Source organism: Aethalodelphis obliquidens, unplaced genomic scaffold (genome assembly GCF_003676395.1).
Source record: "Aethalodelphis obliquidens isolate GAN/ISIS:26980383/991018 unplaced genomic scaffold, ASM367639v1 scaffold4, whole genome shotgun sequence".
Taxonomy (NCBI): Eukaryota; Metazoa; Chordata; class Mammalia; order Artiodactyla; family Delphinidae; genus Aethalodelphis; species Aethalodelphis obliquidens.
The window spans coordinates 70,396,564-70,422,111 of record NW_020837948.1 but is presented as its reverse complement, the minus strand read 5'-3'; the positions used below and the strand labels follow the sequence as shown (position 1 = coordinate 70,422,111).

The window sequence follows — 25,548 nt, the reverse complement described above, 5'->3', positions numbered from 1 at the left end:
ATGTATACATTCATTATCCAAATGTTTATTGAACATCTACTAGGTGCCAGGAGTGTTCCAGGCTATAGAGAAACACCAGTGAACAAAGCAAATAAATTATCTGCCCTTATGAAGCTAGTGGGGAGAAACAATCCATAAAAAAAATTACCATAAAATGTGTCAGGTTGTGATTAGTACTACAAGGAAAAAATAAAGAAGGTGAAGAGTTAAAGAATGAAGAAGGTGTTATTTTAGACAAGTGGTCTAACAGGCACTGTTAGAATCTGGTTCACTTTCTAATGAAATAAAACAAAAATTATTTGTGAGTATACTGGCCCATTTATAGGAGTTTTCTCTCTTAAATTGTGATTTAAAAAAAAGAAAGATCCCCTCAGAAAATTCTTGCTATTATCTGACTTTTGCCTCTGTACACCACTAATAAAAGCCAGTTTCCCCAGCAGAAACAGTGGACAACAAGGCATTTTGCTCTTTATTGTAACACCTTCTAACTCCCACCACCGTGGCCACAGCTCTACCTCCTCCAAGGATTGAGCTCTGTCTTGTGCAGGCTTGCAGCAAGCACTGCACATGTGTTTCCTCACTAGCAGCTACCACATACCTACGGCACTGCTGTTACCGTCCAGATTTCACAAATGAGAGCAATTTAGAAGAGGCAAAGTCAGGAAACAATCAAGATCTAAAACGGGTATAAAAGTAAAACTCTTCTGCATGAAATCTATATCCATGCAACTGCCATTCACATAACAATACCAATGGGAAAACTGACAAATGGCAGGGATTTTCAACCCAAAGACATGGATTCTCTCCAGTAAGTTTGTCTGGTCGAGATTTTAAAACAGACAAACATGAACACAAATGTGTTTCTGGTATGAAGAAAAAACAAAATGGATATATAAACAATTCACAATTATGTCATAATCTCAGTTCCCATTAATTGTTTTTAAGCAGCTAAAATCTCCTTGAGGTCAAATAAATTAATGCAGAAGTCTGGAGTGGAGAAAACCAACTCACTAAAATTTCAACAACCCTTGTCTTCTCTCTTAGAAACCCTTAATGGGCAACATGATGTAATTCTAGTGGTAACAGCTAACCTTTATTAGCCATGTATAACATATCAGGCACCATGCTAAGTATTTTACTGTCATTATTTCATTTAATATAATACAAACATACTGTATTAACAAATATTATATGACACAAACTTATGACAAAAATGACTGAACTAAAAGTTAACATATTATGATAAAAAAGAAAAAAAGAAAGATAGTCAACATCTACAGAATTTGGCACTAAACAAAATCAGTATAAGATCTTAAGTTTCTTAGGTTTTATTCCCTTTCTTCTCAGAAAGCATGATGATCCTTAACTACTGGGTCATCCAAACCTATATCACTGCTCCAAATACATTTAGCCTTTTCCTGTAAATAATAATGCGATATATTATTATTTGTTTACCCAGATATATGTATACTCAGATAATCTTAGCAAGTTGCCTTTAATCCTGACCACTAGATTCAGTTTTTCTCTGAATATATATAAACCAGATGGATTGAGACTCAACCCTATGAAGAAAAAAATGGTGTTAATTAACAGTACTAAACTCATAAGATTATTGTGAGAATTTCATGAACTAATTACATGCTTAGCTGGGTGCCTAGTACATATCATATACTCAATATTTATTTCAATATTTTCACTGTTAACTTAATTAGCACCATATACTACTCAACTGGGCAAAGCAGCCCAAACTTGATTCTAATCTCTTTCTTTCACCGGCTTCTTGGAAATTGCGGAAGAAGTTGTTAGGAGAATCTTATAGTGATGTTGATTACCACTTAAAATTATAGCAATGTACAAATCCAGGGTGCTCCCAAGTTTCTTTGTGCAAATGAGCATCATTTGAAATGTTAGAAATTCATATCAAATTTAGTTACTCCTACATTTTATAATCCTCTAAAAAGCTCATGCAAATTTCCTGGGAATGTGGAATTGATAAAAAGGTAGAGCTCTGTGAGTTGCAGGGAATTTTAGCTACTTCAAACAAAAATACTAATAAATATACACATGTTAGGGAAAGTCAGAAAACATTTTGCTGGACCACTCATCTATTCAAGTATTTATTGAATAGATTTCCTCATTAATTCTTCTTTTCTAAACTACCAAATTCCATTGCTTCATCTCATGAAAAGCTTCTTTGATCTGAAAGGTAAATTTCCAAATCTATTTCTCCTCTATCTTCAATAGTATAGCCCTATGGACTCTTTAAGAAAATACAGCACAAGTAACCAGGAATACTTCTCTCACCTACCTCTAGTATTTTTGTCTTCCTCTCCACATCTCTTATACTTTTCCCTAAACGTAGATATTGACAAATGTAAGTATAAAGTCACTATTCTTTAAAGAGCTGGTCTGAAATTTTCCTAAGTTATTTTTTTAAGTTCTATGCAAACAACTTAAACCTATAAGTGGGTCAATAAAAACACTTCAAAGCAGACCCCAAGTAGCATCAGCAGTCAAAATTCATCATGATGTGCTTGGTACAAAAGGTTTTCTTAATGAATTATCCATTAAGTGTCAGGGAAATTAATTGGCATGGACTTTTCTAAAAGAAAGTGGAAGGAGAGGGAAATAGTTAAGTACCCAGGATGCTAAAGGAAATCAACAGGCATTGAGAAGAGGGCTGCAGTAACTGCCATGGCTCCTTTCCTCTTTCTGGACTTTCATAAACTTGTTATTTTGCTCTCCCAACCTCACACACTTTACTTACTTTTCTGGGAAAGTATAATATATAAGTTGACTTCAGACTCCATTTTGGCTTTTGAATCCTAAATGGGAGTTTTATATTACAATTAAAACCTGAGTATTGTATTACATTAACTTTATCACCCATATGCCTCTTCTTCCTCGCTGATAGAATTTTAGAAGAAACTAAGAGTCTGGTCACTTTTAGAGTTTGGACTCTATAAAAGGAAGGTCTAATTTACCACTTACTTTCAGAGAAAAACATTGAGTACAAATCACTTCCCTTGAAAATGCTATTTTCCCACTCTTCAACTGCCCCACCTAATGGCAAGAGGCACGAATAGCAGCCATTTTCTTGATTCCATAGTTGAAGCAGCCCAACAATAATTTTCCTTATCTGAGCAAACTTGCAGCAGTCTTACGATTGAAACGTAGCTCCTTCTCCCCTCGCCTTCACAGTCCTACACTCCACTCCAAGTTAATTATTAACAGATAGCCCAGGACAAAGAAATCACAAATAAGACCACTCACAACCCAACCCTAGCCAGAGAAAAGATATGGGTTAGAATTCATCACTACCACCTGCGAGTGAACTCAGGTACTGTTCAATCTATCTTCTTTTTAATTTATCTCTAATGACAATCTTCCTCAGTAGAGATGAAGGGTTTAGTGAGGTTCACATGAGAGAACAGATGAAAGTGCTTAGCACATTATTTTATTTATCGTTAGAGAGGACCACAGAAATCATCTACTACGCCCTGCCCCCAATTCACACAGAACACTGAGGCACAATGAGGTCTAACGGTCATCCAGAATCACATCCATCTTTAGTGATAGAATCCATGTCCTTGAGAAAGATCCAGCCTGCTGAACCCACCACCATTTTCTAATGAGTAAATCCACCCAGTCTTCTACTATTAACAAGTGAAAAGCTGTATTATGTCCTTTAGAATGTTAGGGGAAAAAAGTGCAGGGGAGAATATTTTTAAGTTAAAACCTTAAGTTAAAACCAAAAAATAGAATATATACCCAACAAAATACAGCACAGTATTACAAAAGGGACTTCAACAAAATAGATTTACTCAGCATGTCCCACATATGGCAGATTAGCACTGTGTAAAAATGATAATGCTTTCCAGAACCCAAGGCTTGGTGTCAATAACTGCAATTAACTATGATCCTTTGAAAGGTTTTCCATTACTCCTCCACATCAACATAGAGTTGGCCTATTTGTCTCAGTAGCTGAGTTTGATCAGATTCTATTATATCTCTAAGGACCTTTTTCAAATCCATTGTTGGGTCTTGCTTTGCTTTGAGCCATTTGTTTTGTTGTTATGCTATTAGAGTTGTTCTGGGGATTGTGTGTGTGTATTTTTTATTTAGTTCTTGGTAGTAATAGTTGAGCTGCAGAATACCTGTCCTGAATTTGCCTCCCCAAAATACAATACAGATTTATCATTCTAAGAAGCAATGTTCATCCAACTGTGGTCCTTGGACTACATCCAAATCTTCTGGAGAACTGTTTAACTATGGAGGTTCCTGACCTTCCCAGACAGGCTGACCAAAGTCTCATGGGGTAAACTTTAATAATATGCATTTTTCCCGATGATTCAAATGCACATTACATTGTGAGAGACACTGCCAGGAGAATAAAAACAATGCCACCCAACCACAAAGGGGAAAGGAAGAAATTAATTTTCTCCTTCTCCCAGAAATCTCCATGCTTGGAACCCTTTTCACCTGGTACTACAGACTGAGTTGGTAGAACTCCTTAAATTAATGAGAGGCTTTCCTAGCATGATTTTTTTATTAGTCCCTGTCCTGAGAACAAATTACACAGAAACACAAACAGATGGTTTTCAGTTATCTGTTTTTTAAACAATCTAAGTAAATTGAAAAACACAATGTGTTGTTATCAAATAACAGCTGCACCCAAACCTACCAAACTGAAATTCAAGGTCATTTTGAAAGAAGGAAAAAGAGGTAGGAAGAAGGAAAAAGATGGGCTTAGGCATCTCTTTTCAATTCAAAATCTGGGATAAACCCTGGGCTAGTTATATTGTTTCATCAACTGCTTTTTTTTCAGTTTTATAAAATGTCTAAGTGTGCTTACTTCTCCTTTCCAGCATCATTCTCCCCATTCCTTCTATTTCTATCCCTCTTGTCTTGCCTATTTATTACTCTATATCTTTACCTCTTGAGAAATTTCTTGAGCCTACTTCTACTTATTTTCTCACTGGGCAGGGTTAGAAATCATTCATTTCCTCTGAGAAACTTGGTATCTTGAGTGGCCTTTTCTGGAATTCTTTGCTCTTTCTAATAGGAAATCCAACTTTATATTTACCTAAGTGCAGAAGCACATGTGGGTCTGATTCTATAGACAGAAAAAGCAGATGGACAAAGGACTGAGTGATCCCAAATTACTCTATATCTATTCTCTTCTGATGATTATAATAATTGTTCTCCTCACTTCAGGGAAGCACTTCAGCTATAGCAGGGTGCTGGAAAGGGATGACAAGGGATGGAAAAGCAAAGTAACTGACCATATTGGGATTCTGAAAAGATACCTCCTCTACTGGGTGTTGTATGTCCTTAGTAAGCAAGACTATAAGCTTATTTCTTACAATTATTTTAAGGAGGAGCTATTTCTCATGTCCTCCCCAAGCCTTGAGATAAGCAGGAGAGGGGTAAGATTGGGGAAGAGAACATTGACATTGAACAAGAAAGAAGAAGAGAAGACGGGCCCCAGAGCACCTGCACTACCTCGATAGATATCTGGGCATAATGCAGAGGAGGAGAAGGTATTAGAGAGGAAAGCCTTCTAGCAGCAGCCACCTGGTAGAGCCTCATCTATTGGCTGAGGAAGGTTTTCCTAGAAATGAATGTAGCATTTAATTATATTAACCTCAAAATGCCTCAAAGCTGTCTTTAATACCCATTAGTTTCCAAATAACCATTTATGCTCCAGTGTCTCCTATTATTCTTCTCATTTGTAGTACTTCATTTTTAAAGAAAATTATCATTTAATAAAAATACTTCTTCCCAAACTCAACATGGAGATGAATCAAGTAATGAGTTAAGAGATATCAACAATAAATTTATTCCTAAATTACAAAAAATAATAATAATAAACATCAAGTAAAAAATAATACTAAATGTTCAAAATGTTCAAAAGAAATCCTTTATTTACAAGTAGCAGGCAGATCACCAAGAGACATGGGTTAGCACTTAAACATCATTTTAAAATGGAATTTTTCAGGAGGCTGAGTGTAACCTCCCTTATGTGGCAAAACTAAAAACTCTCATGAAATCTGAAAGTCATTTTTCTTTTCTCCTTCTATTCAAAAAACTTCCACTTCCATTAAACAGATAGATTATTCAGTAAATGGTGCAAAAATAAGGGGATACCAGTTTAGAAAAAAATATATGGCTGAATGTCTATGTCACTCCTTACATGCATTGATAAACATCTCGATTATAGAGAAGACAAAATACTCAATGTTAAGAAATGAAAACACATTCACAAAATGATTTAGTCAACAGGTAACTTATAGTCAAGGAAGATGTGATGAAAATGTTGGCTCACTTAGACTCTGCTGGGATTCTTAAGAAATTGTAGGAGGACATAAGGTATTTGACAGAACTCAGGGCCACAACCCAGTTGTTAATTAAAGGTGTCACTGGATGGTGCACAGGATTCATACCACAGAAGTTTGTGCTATTGGGGCCAAAGCCCTGGGACCTAGATTTTCTAGATTTCAAGTTGCAAACCACCCTGCCTACCTCCACGTTGACTGGCAGTGACTGAAGTAAGGTGTGGGCAGAATCACACACAAAAGACTAACCAAAAACTCAAAAGATCTAACCAAGATTTACCAGAGTAAAAAGTAAAAGCTTGTGAAGAAGAGTGTTATCCTGGCTGGGGGTTTGGGGCAGAATTTCTGCTTGGCATGGTATCTACAGGAGGAAGAATTTGATGACTCACTTTTTCCAACTCTATCATTCCTGTCTTTTCTGATCTCTCACTAGAAATAATCCATTGGCTCTTTTCTAACCAAAGTTCCCCCTTAGGCTCCATTCTCTCTCACAAGACATTATGGGTCTCTTCATGCCACCCATTCTTCTGGGAACCCCTCCTGAATAGGCAGTCCACTCCACCGTTTGTATGTATATATGTATATTTATGTGTTAGTACTTATTCACTAATATGGCTGTACCTCATGCAACATGATGACTGAAAAGAAGAAAAAAGAAGAATGACCATTTTCTCAGTTCACTCCATATAGCTTTTATTGTCGTACTTGTTATTACTACGGAGTATGCCTCCTTTCCCTCTTCTGTACGATAACCAATCACAGTACGTGTAAGACAGCTCACGATAGAAGATTATTAATCTTTAAAAACTGTTTCAAACAGCTATCATTTCATCATCGAATGCAATTGAAAGGAAATGAATTTGTTTGTCAAGTTTAGGGGAAAAAAGAAAGCCATAAGAATGTTAGAAAACATGGGTGAAATTATCCATAATCTTGGAGTAGAAAAGCCTTGTTAAGCAAAATACAAAAATGAGGAAGCTGTAAAGGAAAACATCAATTACCTTGTAACAACATAAAAGGCATTCCTCCACTGCTTATTATTCAATTTCATCATAGGTTTATGCAATATTTAGAAAAAAAAATCTCAAATTAATTAGCTCAATTTTTTTCAACTGAAACATTCAGTTACCATCCTAAATCCTTTTCCCTCACAAAGAACACAGGGATTCTTGGCTGGGGTTAGTTTCTGAGTCTATCTATGTGATAGAATTCATTTCTACTGTAGAACGGAGAAAGGGAAAAGCTGAGTTAAAGCAAGACATGAAGAAATGGGCCAGTTTTCTAACTCCATTTTTTTTAAATGTATTCATTAATCCACCAGTCAGTTAACAAAAATATATTGTTTTCATTAAGTCCCCATGAGATCAGACATACCCATGCTGAGAGAGAGACAAGTAAAACACATTCCAAATCCAAATAAGTTATTTTGTTATCATCCATCCCTTTGTTCCCCTTCATTACTGCAGAGACAGATTCTAAAGAAATTGAGAGACTACAGTAACAAGAATAAAATAACCTATTTCATTAACTTCCATTCCTCTGGATTTTAACACAATTTTATTTCACTAATTCTTTGTGGACATGCAAATTATTTTTAGTTTGCACTATCCTACCTGAAAGACTAAAACTCAATTTCACATTTGTGTCACAGAAAACAGGTCACAGTTTTCACTCTATCTTCAGGTTTTTTCTTTCTTTTCTGCTGCATTTTTACCTTATAAATTATACTGATCGTGATTTTTCTCAGAGTCTAGTCTGGGTGACTTGGTAAAAATTTTTAAATTTCAAAAGAAAGAAAGTTTAAATAGCAGTGAGGGGAAAGGAAATCTCGTATTTATTATGCAACTATTATATATGGTATGGTGCTGTGCTAGACATCTTAACATGCCTTATCTGTTTAGTTTTCATAACAAGCGTATGATGTAGTTATTCTAATCTATATTATTTTTGGATGAGACAACTAAGGCTCAACTATAGCTCAGTAACAGCTAGTAATTGATAGGCTGGTCTTTGAACACTGGTCAACATAATTTAAGGATTAAAAGAAGGGAACAAATCAAAAAAGAGGGAGGGAAAGTAAACACATCTCAGGGTTTGGATTTAAAAGTCTTCATTGCTAATGCCTTCCCAATTCCTGATAAAAGTGGTTTCTTATCTGCAAAAAAAAAAAAAGATAATAACACAGCCTAATTTACAAGGTTATTATGAGTCTCAAATAAGGTACTGTTTGTAAAATCACTTTGTAAATTGAAAAGCATCATATGAATTTTTTGTATAGCAATTATCCCAATGAGGTCTCTGTACACACACAAAAGAGAGTACTTGATAAGAGAATGAAAATGCTTCAGAAAAACTATGGAGAGAAACAGATAATGACATAGATAATATATAATGACATAGATGAAATAACAGATGAGAACTTCTTACTAAATTACAATGAACTGTTTATACAATTCTGAAGAATACATTCATCTGACTTTTTAATTTTTTTGTATTCAGTAATGGAAATAAATAAAACGTTCAGTAGTTTAATTTTAAAGAGGGGGATAAAACTAGGAAAGCTCAAGTGAAAACAGAAAGCCATGAAAGACAGAAAGCACAACAATCTAATCATGAAAACATTTTCAAGTTTGGGGATCAAAATATGTACCTGGCAACATATTTCAGGGTCATGATTACTGAAATAAACTATTTTATAGATGATGCAAAATTGTGTTGCCTTCAGAAACTAAACTATAGTGGAATTTGGAACAAAGGAGAGTCCATCTATCAAAGGTGGACTCGACACATTGGCATTCGTGGTGTGCCTCAGCTGGATGGAAAGATTAAGCAAGAGTAATGTACACAGCATGGACCTAGAGATTATCATACTAAGCGAACTAAGTCAGAAAGAGAAAGACAAATACATGTGATATCACTTATACGTGGAATCTAAAAGATGACACAAATGATGAAACAGAAAAAGACTACAGATGTAGAGAACAGACTTTAGTTGCCAAGGGGGGAGGATAGGATTGGGAGTTTGGGACTAGCAGATGCAAACTAGTATATATAGGATGGATAAACAACAAGATTCTACTGTACAGCACAGGGAACTATATTCAATATCCTGTGTTAAACCATCATGGAAAAGAATATGAAAAAGTATATGTGTGTATATATATATATATATATATATATATATAACTGAATCACTTTGCTGTACACCAGAAATTAACACAACACTGTAAATCAACTATACTTCAATAAAATTTTTAAAAAAATAATGTACACAAACCAAACTTGTTTGCTCCTTTGCAAATATAAGGAGAGAGCAATTGTTTTTACAGCAAGAAACAAAACCAAAAAACCCTATATGTCTAAGAAGTTTTAGCTGATTCCTGAAATTATCTTGTGCAGGATATGTAAAGAGAAATATCTCTTGCAGAGACGGGACAATGATGAAGACTATGCTGATCTGAGGTAGAAGAAAGGGTTAACTCATGCAAGGAGTGATTTGAATAAAAGCTCTTGCTATTCCAAAGCTCACATGTGCTTTATAAAGCTCTTTTCCGGGAAGGATGAAAACCTATCTAGCCACTTAGACGAATCCACTCAAATCTGAAAGACCATGCTCTAATTAGAATGAAGTATTTGGAAAAACATGTTCAAAAGGTCATATGGCCCACATGGCCAATTATCTAAGAGAAACTGCTATTTGCATAGGTGCCATCTTACAATCTATTTACAGTTACAAGAAAGAAACCGAATGACTTAATACCTTCCCTCCCTATACCCAGACAACAAGTCTAAAATCTACTTTTGATCAAGATGTATGCATATAACAACTTTAATATTTTTAAATAACTTGACTTCAGTTTTATTATTAAAACCTACATAAAATTTTTGGCTTTTTCCTCATAGTCTATGCTATTATTTCAAATATTTATACTGTAGGTATTTTAAGCGTTAAGTCCTAGCTCATTTTTGTACCTCAGTTTGTCCATCAAATAGGAATAAAAATGGTACTCACAGAATAGTTTTGAGGATTAACTAAAATGAGTAAACATATATAATGTGTTGGTATTTGGTAGTGCTCAATACATTTTTGTTACAAAATACTGTATTACAAAAGTATTTTATAAGGTAATTTGAAATAGCATAGCCTATGCCAAGAACTCCAGTAGCAGTATACACACAGGTGTGTGTGTGTGTGTGAGTGTGCATACATGCACACAGATAGATACACAAAGTATTTGCCCCCAGGTATTCAGACTTCTGTGGACAAACAATGAACAAAGCACTCTTGCCAGATAACCACGTGACATTCAGAGCCCTTCCCACTACTTCTGGGCAATACCCAAGGGAGAGGAACTTGCATGTACCCAGGTGGTATTTGTCACAACTCCCTCTGAACAGCTGTCCCAGTTAATGTACCATCACTGCTTCCTCCCTGCTCTTTTCTTCCCTTGTCTCAAGTGTGAATATAGCCTTCTTCCTCCTCACACCCTGGGGCAAAATTGTTACAATGATGTTCTAATTACAGGCTTAAAGAGAGGTTTGAGAAAAAAAATAATAAAACAAACAAAATCTTTAAAACCCGTCAACTCAGTACTCCTAAAAGGGCTTTAACCAGGCCATCTCTGCTGTGGGAACCATTTGTAAGTCCCCACCTGCTGCCATGTGCCTCCTTCCCTGCAAGGGCTTTCTCCCACCTTTTCACTTCCCAGAGTTCTCCAGAACACTGCCTTTCCCCAAACTGTATCTCCCTTGAACAGCCACGGACACGTTAAAAAATTCTAGCACTTTATTATGGAAAAGGGTTTACCTTTCTTAGGATGTAACCTCTCTTTCCAACAAGCCTCGGGGCCTCCATTCACAATTAAAACGTCTCCCTAAACAAAAATCTCCTCCATTTTCTGTCACACAACAGAATGCAAAAACATCTGGAGTTTACCATATAACATTGTTGTCCAACTATAGGTATATCTACAAACAGCAGAATCTAATTGGTATGTTACAATTTATTTTTAGTAGACACATGGTGTAAAAGTGCATTAGCATATAACTGATGCCTGCAGGCACACAGTTACATATGTGAGGCTCAGTGGTATAGTGACCAGAGGAAGGAATTTAGAATCAAAAGATCTGGAAAGTACATCTAGGCTTCTCCATTACTAGCTGTGTGGGCATACTAACTCACTTAATCTGACTAAGGCTCATTTTGAATCTCTGTAAAATGAGGATAAAAATAACTGCGTATCCTACCTGCAAGCTTTTGTGAGGAAAAGAACAATAAAATGCTGGGATGGTATATGAAACAATTGCATTTTAAATTATAAGTTATTATTATTATTAGTCATGTTAGCACACATATTAGATCTTAATTCCACTTGATATCTAGTATAAAAATCTAACATTCATCCAATCTGTTTATATACAAAATCATATATGCACGATCAGCCTTTACTATAATTATTCTTTAAAAAAATAATGAATTATGATGGCTGTAATAGAAATTACACTCACACACATACACTTATAAAGTCAGCTTCTACTTTGTTGCAGATTTAGCCTTTAAGAGCTAGTTTAAATTCTAATCAAAAGCAATTGTGAAAATATATAGATTCAAAACAAGACAGTACACTGCTAATAGGAAAAAGTAAGATCTGCAACAGAAATGGATAAAGTAACAAATGTTACTAGCTTCCATATACGACACATACATAACTTTACTGGTCCTCTCTACTTTGGTATATACTTTAATGACACCCACAATGGTAAGGAAAAATAAAGTGATTCCCAAGTCATTGGCAGAGTAGGAAGTACAGTTGGAATGAGGAAGACTCAGATAACTGCAGTAACATTTGTTGCTTGTTTAGATGTTGGGAGGGATAATGAGCAAGGAGTTGAGGAAGGTTCCCAGGGCTCTGGCTTAGGCCATTGGCTTGATGCCTGGGGCAGCAAATGCAGTAGAGAATAGAGAAGCAGAAGCATGTTTAGACAGGAGAAAGAATAGTGCATGAATCTAGTTTGGGAAATGTGTGGCGATAATGAATGTCCAACCTGCAACTGAATAAAATTCTGAAACTAAAACTAGAAATCTGAAATGGACATGGAGATTTAGACACAAACAGAAAACAGATAAAGACTGGAAAGGAGATAAGATTATCTTAGAATATCCTGTGGGCCAAAGATAGGAACTTGGGGAACAGCATTGTTTAAGGGGCATACAGACAAATAAATATCAGGAAGAGAAGAGGAACTGTCCAAAGAAGTACACATGGGCAGCAGTGTCAAAAGCAAATTGAAGATCTAATTCATTTACCAAGGCCAAAAGCAGAGATAGAAAAGAGATGAGCAAAACTGCAGTTGAGTATGTAGGAGGGAGGGGGTAATTGACTAAGTCCTCTGAGGAGCTGGAGGTATTGGTCCTGAACAGGAGGAATATCTTCAGCCTCTCAGACTTGAAGAAGGAAAGCAAAAATCATGAGAGCATATGTGCATGTTATTTGGGGGAACACAAAAAATGGATAGGAAACTGGAATCGTTCACTCCAATAAAGTATTTTTACTGCATATTTTAAGTATATTCTTACTGCGTATAGAATTCTAGGTTAACAGTTTTGTCTCAGTACTTTAAAGATGCCACTCCTATGTCTTCTTGCCTGCATAGTTTCTGAGGATAAGTTTACTGTAATTCTCATCCTTGTTCCTCTGTATGTGATTTGTCTTCTTTCTCTACATTCAAGATGTTCTCTTTGTGTCTTGATTTCAGCCATTTGAATATGATATGCTTCTGTGAGTGTGAGTGTGTGTTTGTGTGTGTGTGTGTGTGTGTGTGTGTGTGTGTACTTTGGCATGTATCTTCCTTGGTGTACTCTGAGCTTTAGAGTCTGATGTGGTGTGTGTCATTTTGAAAAATTTTCAGTCATTATTTCTTCAAACATTTCTTCTACCTCAATTTCTCTTTCTTTTCCTTCTGTGATTTCAATTATGCATATGCTATACCACTTATATTATAGCTCTAGGATGATCTGTTATGTTCTCTTTTTTCTACGTTTTCTTTCCTTTTTGTATTCCAGTTTGAGTAATTTCTATTGACTTATCTTCAAATTCACTGATTTTGTTCTTGGCGGTGTCAAGCCTACTAATAGGCCCAAAGACACTCTTCATCTTTGTTACTGTGTTTTTTATTTCTAGCATTTCATTGGATTCTTTCTTATAGTTTCCGTCTCTCTGCTGAAATTATCTATTTGATCTTACATGTTGTCAATCTTTTCCATTAGAGACTTTAACATACTAATCATATTTAAATTCCTAGACTGATAATTTTAACATTTGTGCCACATCTGGGATGCTTCTGTATATTATTTTGTCCTTTTGAAGTATTTTCTCTTGTCTTTCTATTTGCCTAATATTTTTTTACTGAAAATTGGATATCTTGTGTTGGACAGTGGATACTGAGGTGAATAAATTTTTATGCTTAAAGATGAACAAAGTTTTCCTTCTGCTAGGCCTTTTGCATGGGAATTTGAATTAATCTAGTCAGGAACGGGACTAGATTTGAGGGATTTTGTTCTTATAATTAACCTCAGTGCACCACAGGCAACAAATTTCTCTAATAACACCACGTGCATAGGTTATGGCAACAGTCCCCAACCTTCCTGGCACCAGGAACCAGTTTCGTGGAGGACAATTTTTCTGCAGATGGGGGCGGGGGTGATGATTCAGGCAGTAATGCAATCGACGCTTCAGGCAGTAATGCGAGCGATGGGGAGCGGCAGAAGAAGCGTCACTAGCTCACCCACCATTCACCTCCTGCTGTGCGGCCTGGTTCCAAACAGGCTGTGGACCAACCTGGGGGTTGGGAAACCCTGGATTATGGAATGGCTTTCCAGTGGTTGTTTTCTTAATATCTGCTCCATCCTTAGTTTTGGGTCTCTCCTTTGTGCTGGGCCCCCAGAGAATCTGTCTCTGGAAGCTCTTGCAGCCTATTCCACTGTTATTTTCACTCAATGCTTGTTAGGATGTTGATGGGAGATCAGGGAAGAAGAGTGTTCCTTGATGTTCTGATTAAGCCTCAGTCTTAGGTAGGCACTGTGCTCCCGGGGCTCAGGGATGTGGTCATCACAAGTGCTTCTGCTTCTCCTCCAACTGTAGTGCTGGTCCTAGCACATATTCTTACCTCCCACTCTGAAGACAGAGCTTTATTTTCCTGTTCCCTTCTTCACCAATGGATTTCCCCCAGTACCCTAAGTCAGAAATTCTTACTGCTCTTCCCTTTGCAGAGTAACTCTTTAATTCCACTGGGGAGATGGGTCTGGTTTCAATAGTGCCTGCTGTTCTCCCCGATCTTCCCTGTGAGCACCTGGTGAGGTTTGTAGAGGAAAAGTCTGCTACAGGATTCCCCCACAACCCTGCATATGCAACAGCCAGTGTGTCCATACTCTCACGCTAGCCCACACTCAACCTTTAGCAATTCATTAAAAATTTTCTCTGACTCTCCTTACGGCTTTACATAGCATCTGATGTAAGCAAATGACGGCATCCTTTCTCTTCTTCTTGACAAGTGTCTGCCTATCTCCTTCCAGATTTGGGGTTGCTTGGTTGTCCTACAACCTCAATTCTCTGATGGATTTTTTTAAAGTCATGAATATGTAGTGTGTCTAGATTTTTACTTGATGGCAGGGTGGGACTGACACTCTTTGCAACATTCTACATCTCTGAGCTTAAACCAGAAGTTGGAGAGTTCACCCCAGAACCCCTCAATGTTCTGAAGTTAAGAAGTTATTCTTCTGGGAGTAATAGAAGTAATAGAGTTTAGTGACTGTTTGGATTCATTGATAATTCAGTCCCTTCGAATATTTTTAGTGGAATGGGGATGTTCTCTGCTGAGAACCGACCTTGCTTATGCAAACAATATGTCTAAAAAAACATAAAGACTTGATCAGAACTTTGAAAGATATTGTTATAAGACCATCTCATAATCTCCTCAGAAAAGACTGTGCCAACATTAGAAAACTCTATCAGAAAGTTTTTCACTTATATCTATTCTAAGCCACTTTTGTCAACATCTAACTCCATTTGCAGGGGCGGCGGGTGTTTTCGGTTTTCCCTTCTCACCTCAAAAGTTTTTCAGCAATGTTTTGGGAAGTCAGAATATACAAATGCTTTCTAAATAGATAACGCTACCCACTGGAAGAGATACTCCTCTCTGACTACTTTGCCAATTATTTCATTTATATTGGGTGAGGAAATACATCTTCTGAATTCCTGCATGAGCAATTCAACAACAACAGAAAAAGAATCTTTTATGTCTTTCTATGTGTACGTTCCGGGGATTTCTCATGGCTTCCTCAACGCCCTCGTTTATCTTCGAATATCCCTTCAGAGACTATTGCTTCTGAGCAGTATCTAGGTCTCACTTGGTATGATTCATCTTATATTGAAATGCAACCCTGCTGGTAAATTAATGCTATGTAATGGCCTCTTCTAGAAAAACATAAGTTGGGCATTTAATATTTTAAAGTACAAAGCAGAAATGAAGACCTGTAAAACTTGTAGCTTGTTGTTTTAAATGAGTTTGTAGAAAAGATGATTTTTGTTGTAGCACTGTGGTATTATTGTTTGAGTAGTTGTGATACATTTGGTTTTTAATGCTCAGTGAGCCAGATTCTCTGAAGAGCTTAAATCTCAATCTGGAAGTGAATTGGTGGACTGTTAATTATCCAAACTTCTGGGGTATCATTTGGTGTGCAGCTCCATGGGGTATGACTGCTGTAGTACAGTCTAATAGTTGGTGAGGGCTTAATAAATATTGTTGACCGAATTAAATTCAGGAGGCTGAGGGCTATAAACATGGCCAAATCACTAGCACAGAAGCATTATTGCCAACACTGAAGTCCAGGCTTCCATAATAGTAAGGAGTTTGCAGGGAGGACAGATACGACCATAAGAGAGTTATAAGCTAAATGTCTTCTTCCCAGTGCTTGTGCTAATACTGGATCTGTACCCCAAATTCCATGTGTGTGGTGTGTGACCAATCTAGGCAATAGAAGGAACTAGGAAGCAAGGTCAGAGGCTCTAACTACATAACCATTAACCATTCTTGGCCGTGGCATAAAGGCCTTTAATATACACAACTTAGGGAAACATGTGAACTGTTAAGAATGACTTTTTCTAACAATAAAAGTGAAGGTTTATTTGGGGGTTTTTTTTTGTTTTTTGTTTTTGCGGTACACGGACCTCTCACTGCTGTGGCCTCTCCCGTTGCAGAGCACAGGCTCTGGACGCGCAGGCTCAGCGGCCATGGCTCACGGGCCCAGCCGCTCCGCGGCATGTGGGATCCTCCCGGGCCGGGGCACGAACCCATGTCCCCTGCATCGGCAGGCGGACTCTCAACCACTGCACCACCAGGGAAGCCCTTTGGGAGTGTTTTTGCTTGGTTGGTTTGGCTTTTTGTTTATTTTTATTTTGCAACGTGCTTTCAATACTGTTTTCTCATTTTACCCTTGAAACAATCATAGTAGATATTGAGAGCACTTGATAATAATCTAATGATTTATGGTTTTCTCATCCTCCTTCCCCTACCAGGACATAGATACAAAGTGGCAAAACCTGGACTATAACTCAGGACCTTAAGGACCATCCCTGGGCTGACTTTGAAAGCACTTACCTTGGGAAACTGTGTAAACACATTGATAAGTTTAACTGACATCATTTTTAACCTTCAAAATACTTGCTTATAGGTGGCCATTTTAATAATAAAAAATGATCTCTAACTTAAGAAAAAGAAAACTGGCTTTAATTAAAATTAAGTGGCCTTTATAAGTAAACATTTTTTTTCTGGAGCAATATACTATTAATAGAAAGCTTCACCAAATTATTATGCTTTTCTTCTTAATTTCACTTTGTTACAGAGCAATACTATCTGTACGAGTCATTCCTTAATATTTATCATCAACTCAACAAAACTTCTCTCCATTTTTATGTATCTTTGATGTTTACATGATGAAGTACAATATAGGCAATTATTTCTTGGATATAATCATTCAGAATTCAACTCTAACTCGAAAGTGTCCAAAAATGAAATAGCAAACACATCACAATATCAGGGGGAAAAAAAGTGGAGGTGTTTTTCAAAGGCAACAATGTACTGATTGACTATGGCCACTAAAATTGTCATGTGATTGATTTCAGAGCAAATGGTGGCTGGTCAGCCCCTACTCTTTCAGACCTTTCCTCCATACTCACATTCATTTATACTCGGCTATTCTTGCACTACTGTTGATTATCTGAGAAAAATTCTTTTTAACCACTTGAAAATAATCTATGTTTCTGAAACAATGAGCGTAATTGACAAGCATGGCACATTATTCACAGTTTAAAATATCCTGACAAAGGGGATACCCAGGATGCAAAGAACAAGTACACAGAGGTGTAAGAGGGATACGACTTCAGCACCCCTAGGAAGAATTAAAGATTAAGGTGGGACAGGCTTGGGCAGTCAGGGTGGGGTGGGGGGATGAAATAATAAATAGAATATTATAAAAGTTAGAAATTGAGTTGTCAAATATGCTCTATAAGAGTAGAGACCATATGTATCTTACTCCCCATTGGATACCCAGAACCTAGCAAGCACAGTTCCTAATACACAGTAGCCATTAAATAAATATTTTTTGAATTTTGTAAAGAAAGAGCACAAGCATGAAGGCAGGAGTAAATGACCAAAGGAATAAAACCTCTGAAACTACAAGTTCTCATTTCAGTTTACTGCTAACAAAGACACAAGCAAGAATATTATTTTAGTTTTGCTTTGTACTTTGCAAGTTTCAAAGCGTCTTTACCAATAGTATCTCCTCCGACCTTCTTTGGACTTAAAGAGGGACCAGCAGTGAAAAATCCAGTTTCTATATACTTAACTTCATCAGGATTCTAAGCTGCTACAATTCTTTCAATCTCATCCTTAGGTGGTGATGGACATAGCAGAGAAAGGAGGCCAATCTGGAAAGGGATCCATTATTTTTACTTGAACCATAAAGCCCCCAGAATAATCAGTCTTACAGAGTAATTGTGAGGGACAATCACATGCAGATACCTCTGAAGTGCCCTAACAAAATGTATCATTTTTTCTAAATTTCTTTTCAGTCTCCCCTCTCCAAGTAGGCACCAATGTAATGAAATGGCATAAATTTCTCAGCCTGGGCCATTAAAAGAGCAGTTGCTTCTCAAAACTCAGCAATGTAAAAGTACAACTGGAAAAACATTATTTTTTAAGAAAAAGATTAATTTGGTTTACAAATTTTGGACATCTAAAGTCTTTTGTGAAAAGAGGAGATTCTAGGAAGCCAGCTGGGCATACTTCACCAGGTGGGCTCCTGGCTCCTGGTCTCAAAACTGGAAGCCCATTTAGATGGGCTTTAAATTCAGAATGCTAAATACTTCCCAGATACTCTGTGCCCTCCAAACAGCCCAGGATTTGCTTCCAGTTTTGAATAAATACTAAACAACAATTCCATCAAAAAAGAACAGGGAACATCAATTAACAGACATCTAGTGAATGACAATTTTATCCAAGTGTAGAGCATCCGAAAGAATCCTAAGTCAAATAGAGGGCAATTTCGTCAAGAAACCAACAAGTCCTATTGAGCAGAAGATACCGTAAATCTCTCCAAACTGGTAGGAAGAAAATGATACAAGGTACTAAGAAACTGAAAATTTAATGTAAAATACTACAAGATACATTAGAATTCAATACATAAGAGAGTTGATTAATGAAGAAAAATGAAAATTTATCCAGTTCATTCTCTAGATGGGAAGGTCTATAAAAATTCATGTTGAATTTGAGAGAATACCAACAGAGATATTATAAGGAAAAGGAATTATAAGGAAAAGTACTTAAAAAATTTTTTTAAATAACCCGATTTAAAAATACACTATCAGTATAGACAATTTTATGTGTCTCTCCCCTTGTCTGTACCTTTACTTCTCATTCCTGGTTAGCATAAAAGCAGTGGCATTGATAGGGAGAACTGGGGTGGCTCAGAGATAATCAGGTCTGAAATTTACAAACCTCTAAAAAGTTAGCTCAACTGGTAAACCCACTGACAGGAGAAAGTACTTTGGAGACTTATGTTACTGGATTGGATGTTAAGAACAAACAGTATAAAATAAGCAAAATAGGAATAGTAAAGGGAGGAAAAATATTTTAAGTAAAATTAAAATTAGCCCCTAAGGTCTATGAAGAGCTGATTGGAACCTCAAAAATCATCACTGAGTTCCCCTAACATAAAATCTAGAAAATAGGAAATGAAGAGAAACATGTTAACTGGATAGTTTTCAGTGTTATCCAGTTGGGAGAATATGTGGACTCCAGAACATCAGCCACCAATATCACAGTCACTTACTAATACCATCCCTTAAAATTATCAGATTCACTGTTATGGACTGAATACTTGTGTCCTCCAAAATTCACATGTTGAAATCCTAACCCCCAATGTAATTATATAGGAGGTGGGGCCTTTGTGAGGTAATCAGGGTTAGATGAGCTCATGAGGTGGGGTCCTTATGATGGAATTAGTGCCCTTATAAGAAGAGACACCAGAGAGCTTGCTCTCTCTCATCTACCACATGAGGACACAGTGAGAAGGCCAGTAAGAGAGCTCTTACCAGCAACCAAATCAGCCAGCACTTTGATCTTGGACTTCAGCCTCCAGAATTGTGAGAAAATAAAATTCTCTTATTTAAGCCACCTAGTCTGCAGTATTTTGTTACGGCAGCCTGAGCTGATAATATACTCTTTTTGCCCCAATGCTTTGATTTTATATTTACCTGGGAACTGATTTTCAATTCAGTTTTATGAACGGTACAACATGACCTAGAATCAAAGAAACTCATAACTGATAGAAAACAGAACTCTCACCTAGTTTAACCACCCATCTTATGCCTGAATCTTTAACATGATATAGATATTGACTAAATGGTCTTGGAAGCTAGACTTGAACCCCTTTAGTGAGCAGAACTTGCTTCATTTCCAGGCATTTCCATTTGATCCATTTCTGGGCCAGATACTATCACTCTGCTCTGTAGCTACAAAAAAGCACTGCAAACCTCAAAATAGAGAGAATTTATCAAGCAACTTATTATGTGATAGGTGTTTTCACCTTCATTATGATATCTTTTCTATCTTACAGATAAAGACACTAAGGTTCAAAAAAATTAAGTAATTTACTAACAGTCAGATCTTTAAACACCAGTGGATCTGGGGATTGACTCCACATCTCTGAACTCAACAACTATTCTATTTTCACTGCACCAGTGATCTCTAAACGATACTGATTTTGAAAACAGATGACAGTAAAAGGTAAATATAAATAGAATTCCTAATATTTTCTTTTTAAAGCCACATTGGAGATTGCTGTACTTTATCACATCAGCTCCCTTATACCGGGCAGACAATAAAAAGCTAGATCAGTGAAAGTATATCCATATTGAAAAATGCCAGAACCTAATGTTGGGAGATCATGATTATTATTCTGAATACAAAGACTAGTAAATCTATTATTTTAAAAATTATTTTCAACAGAAGTACAAGCTTCAAGAGTTAAATTTTTAACCTTGGAAGAGTCATACTATGTTAATATTTCACTGGAGAAATGCCAAGGAAAGCTTGAGTCACAGATGTGATGATAGGGTCACTGTAAATGGCTCCTTTCCCTTTGGAACCAATGGATTGAAAAGAGTCAATAGAGTTAACTCAGGTCACTAAAGGGCTGGGGTAGAGTCGTGACCACTGTAGCAAATTAAACTGTTTAATTAAAAACAGAGTTGTTGCTACAAGTGCTTTCATAAAACTTTCTAACAGCCTCAGAAAGGATATTCTATGCTAACTATTCTGTCTCTGTCCTAAATTGCTATGCTATGCAGGTAGCAGGGGAAAAAAAATTCTAGATGTTTACAACTAAATGCTGCTCTAGATTAAATGGCTTCATGAAAACATATCTGAGGCAGAAGAAGGCAAGTTTTAAATAGAGAAATCAGTTGATCTGTTATGATTCAGAATAGTAAATAAAAATAAAGCATCCCTTGTACATGGGATTTTCCAGCTATGAAACTTATAGGAGAGTAATAACTCACCAAACCTCATTTTACCAATCATTATTTTGAGATAAAACGGTTTTACACTAAAATTTTAAATTTTGTAATTGTTGTGCAAATGTCACTTGTTCAGTCCCATTGAAGCAAAAGTCAGAACAGCAAGAATTGCCCCCAGATTACATAGATGGCAAAGACACTTCCTGAGGTTAACACAGAGAGAAATCTGTTTGAGCTCTGCCCTTTTGGACAGAGAACCAACACCCGGAAAAAAATATAGTCTTAAGCACCCCAAGAGGTATGAAACGCAACAGCTGTCATGTTAGAACTTTAATTATACCTGCAAAAATAAAATGCCAGTCCAATAAGAGGTGGCTTGAAAACTTTAAAAAGAGGTAAGGCCTTCATACCACAGAACTTACGGGAGAACCTTCTGCTTGCGGTAGCCAATGGGGCCATGCCTCACTTTGGTACTATCCATATGCCCAGTTCCTCCCTTTTGTACCCACTGCAACCACAAATTATCCTCCAAAACCAGCAAAATGTTGCTTTAAGTAAAAAGTGGTTTGTTTATATTCTTATAGTTAACATTTTTCATGGATCCCGTCCAAATAAAGGAAGAATTCAGAGTATTTGTCATTAAAAGGGACACTGCACCAGGTCTTGAATGAGAGGAGAAAAATATGAACACTGCTTTAAATGTTCAAGAACAAATAAGGTGACTGTCTAAAGACGGTCTTTTTTTTCCCTCCTCTTTCATGTTCCTTAAGTTTTCACAATGACAGAAGCAAGATACATAGAGACACACAGGGAGGAGCAGAGCCCATTTTAACACTTAGAACATTCTGTTTGGATTTTTAAATGTCATAATGCCAAAGAAAAACATTCTCAGATTCTAAATCAAATTAATTCTTTCAACCTTCCTCATCAAAAACAGGAAACATCTACTTCTAAGTGCACAATTTTGGTCTCTGTTATGGCAAAGACTTAAGGGGCAGGGGTGACATTCTTAAACCAGTGCAAAATAAAATTTTAAAACTCTGGGCTTCCTTGGTGGCGCAGTGGTTGAGAGTCTGCCTGCCGATGCAGGGGACACGGGTTCATGCCCCGGTCCGGGAAGATCCCACATGCCGCAGGGCGGCTGGGCCCGTGAGCCATAGCCGCTGAGCCTGCGCGTCCGGAGCCTGTGCTCCGCAACGGGAGAGGCCACAACAGTGAGAGGCCCGCGTACCGCAAAAAAAAAAAAAAAACCTCTAAAGTGACAAATTCTCACTAGGCAAAAAGTCTGGCTCTTTTCTCGGATAAACAGTAATCTGCTTAGAGTCATTTAATTAAGTGGAAGCACTTTCTTTATGCTAGTGGATTTTCAAGAAGCTAAGAAGCAGTGAAATGAGAGCTCTACTGTTTACATTTGGACAAGTGTATGTAACTCAGATTCTCTTAATCTGGGAAGCATGAGCCTTTCCACCAAGATGAAAATTTTTGCATAAAGCAAATATAAATAGGAAATCTAGCATCATGAAGTACTCGGAGGTCCTTAAAGTCACAGCTCACTTAATCATTTGCCTTTAGAATATTTTCCTCCAAGAACAGGGAAATGTTTAATAATATATTTTTAATTATTCAAAATATTCTCCCTTTCACCTTTATACATATTTTTCACATCACATGTTTCTGAAATTTAATAAAAGAAGGAAGTATTATATGTATGGTTTGCTTTCAAATTTAACTTATAATAAGAAAAGCTCAGTAACAGAAAGATGTGTTCGCAGTTTGGTAATTTGTATGCAGGTCACCTCGCATTACAATGAGCAGCTCTATGATAATAGAAGGAATTCCAGGCTCCATGCCATGGCCCTTGATTTTACACAATAATCCATACAACTAAACACCAACAAGTAAAAAAAATGAATTTGGACATTCTCTCAGAATTTGTTGAATTTCCTTGGTTGGTTATTAAACAGAGTCAGTACTCAGTCCAAGAACTGGCATACTTCTGGGTACATCCTCATTTTTTTAAAAACCCTACTGGGTACTATACTTCCCTCCCCATTACTCCTGCATTGCTCACCCTTAAAAGCTTGATGGTAATTAATTCTATAGAAAGAATTAAAAATGGCCTTGGGCCATCACCATAGAATCACTGGTTGTAACACAAAGCGTTCCCGTACTAGAGAAATGTGTTTGCATTTGTGGTTTCTCTCATGCCTTCAAATGAATGTTCCTACGTCATAACTACATCTGTTTAGATGCCTTTTTTCCCCTTGGGTAAATGAACAAAGGGACATGTTCTTAGAGCTTGCCTGATGGAAATTAACAGTCTACTTTCATCCCTGCCTTGTGTAGCTTTCTTTGAGTTGCTCTATTTGCTTATGCTCTCTTTCATAAGCTAATAGAAATCTAGAAATTATCACCACTTTGGCACCTTAAGAACACTGAGTGGAAATAAGACTTAATCTCCATCAGGGCCTTGAGGACTTTCACTAAAAAAAAAAACCAAAAAACAATTTAAAGGAGGAGATTAGAGGATTAAAGACACATGCCATGGTAGAAAGCTCATGGAAGTGATGACCCACCGATTAAGTATTCACATTATTCATCATGTACATGAACTTGCAGAATGTGATTGATTGAAGTACCTAGATGTAAGTTCAATTTATCCTTTTGAACTTGCCCAGAAAGTTTGATATTCAAGACATAAATTTCCTCAGTTTCAACTTTTTATATTTTCTGCATTCATCCAAAACTCAGGGTTTCCAATATCATACCAGTAGGCACATACAAATGAATGGTAAGGCATATAAACTGGCTGAAAGAGAATTCCCATCAAATGTCAACCAGGCCACAGAGACAAACAAGTCTTCATTTGTTAATAAGCTGCTACAGTCAGAGAACTGAAAGTTAACCAAGGGTTTCTCACAAGTCTCATCATGAAAGCACAGTATTAAAATCCAAAAGAAAACAGTAAAAAGTTGTGGGTACACAGTTTTAGAAAATAAATGAAAACAAAAAGTACTTACACTTTTGCTCCGAGAAAGCAAATCACAGGTATTTCTTTTCATGGTGGTGCTTTAAGTAATTCAAACAGGCAATAGTTGTTTTCAACGTCACTGCTCTCACTGCAACAATTATCCACTCAAAAGCCAATTGGCATTCTGAAGAGAAAGGCAAGGAAATGTTTAATCAAGTATATGATTAACACATGCTCTGAAATGCTGTCTTAAAGTAGGACAGTAATTCTTCAATTATTCATCAAAACAGGTTAAAATGGTGCTGTGTTTAAAGCAGTAAAAGTATACACGAGCAACATTTCCAAAACAGTTTTTGTTAAATGTAAGTTAGAGAAATCAGGCACCATCTGTTTCTCATTAAACATTCAAATGTACATTTCTAGTGGATGAAAAAAAAAAAGGTATGGTAGCCAGGACCTAAACTTACACGTATGAAATGAAAATGCATACTGATTTGTGTATGTGCTGATCTGGCTGGTATAGCTACGGACCCCTCAATTTTCCACTAAGGCAGGGGTCCCCAACCCCCAGGCCGTGGTACCATTCCACGGCCTGCTAGGAAGCAGGCCGCACAGCAAGAGGTGAGTGGCGGGCCAGCGAGCGAAGCTTCATCTGCTGCTCCCCATGGCTTGCATTACCGCCTGAGCCATTCCCCCACCCTCTTCCATGGAAAAACTGTCTTCCACGAAGCCCGTCCCTGGTACCAAAAATGTTGGGGACCGCAGCATTAAGGGATCGCTAAGTTAGCTTTGTTCACTGCTGGAATCTCACCTACATCTGCAAGCCCTCTGACCACTGCATAATGGTCTCTTGCTTCATTACCAATAATCTACAGTACATGGAAGACATTCCAGTGGCTCTTCAGTAAACTTAGTGAAAACACACCCCTTCGGTTCAAAGAGGATGCAAGGAATGGTTGAGAGAAACTGTTTACCTAGTCAAGCAGCAACCATTAAAGAATTATTCTACAGCAGTTGCCACATGAATATGATATCCTCATTGCCTAACCTTCACTTTCGCCAGACATTAAGAAGAAAATTCAGTTTTGAGCTTCGAAGAAAGAGCACATAGAATAGTTAGATGTGTTGTGTTCATTTCTGATATTCAGCTATATCTGGACATGAT

General features: G+C 37.0%; 1 protein-coding gene across 1 annotated transcript in view; it reads right to left on the bottom strand.

Annotated features, from left to right (window-relative positions):
* The window catches only part of PDE4D (phosphodiesterase 4D), a 1,268,462-nt gene that overhangs the window by 1,094,789 nt on the left and 148,125 nt on the right, over window positions 1-25,548 (bottom strand). The window contains exon 3 of the mRNA XM_027101064.1: window positions 24,433-24,567. Coding sequence (XP_026956865.1) covers window positions 24,433-24,474 — 42 coding nt within the window. The 5' untranslated portion in view covers window positions 24,475-24,567. The remainder of the gene's footprint in view (window positions 1-24,432; window positions 24,568-25,548) is intronic.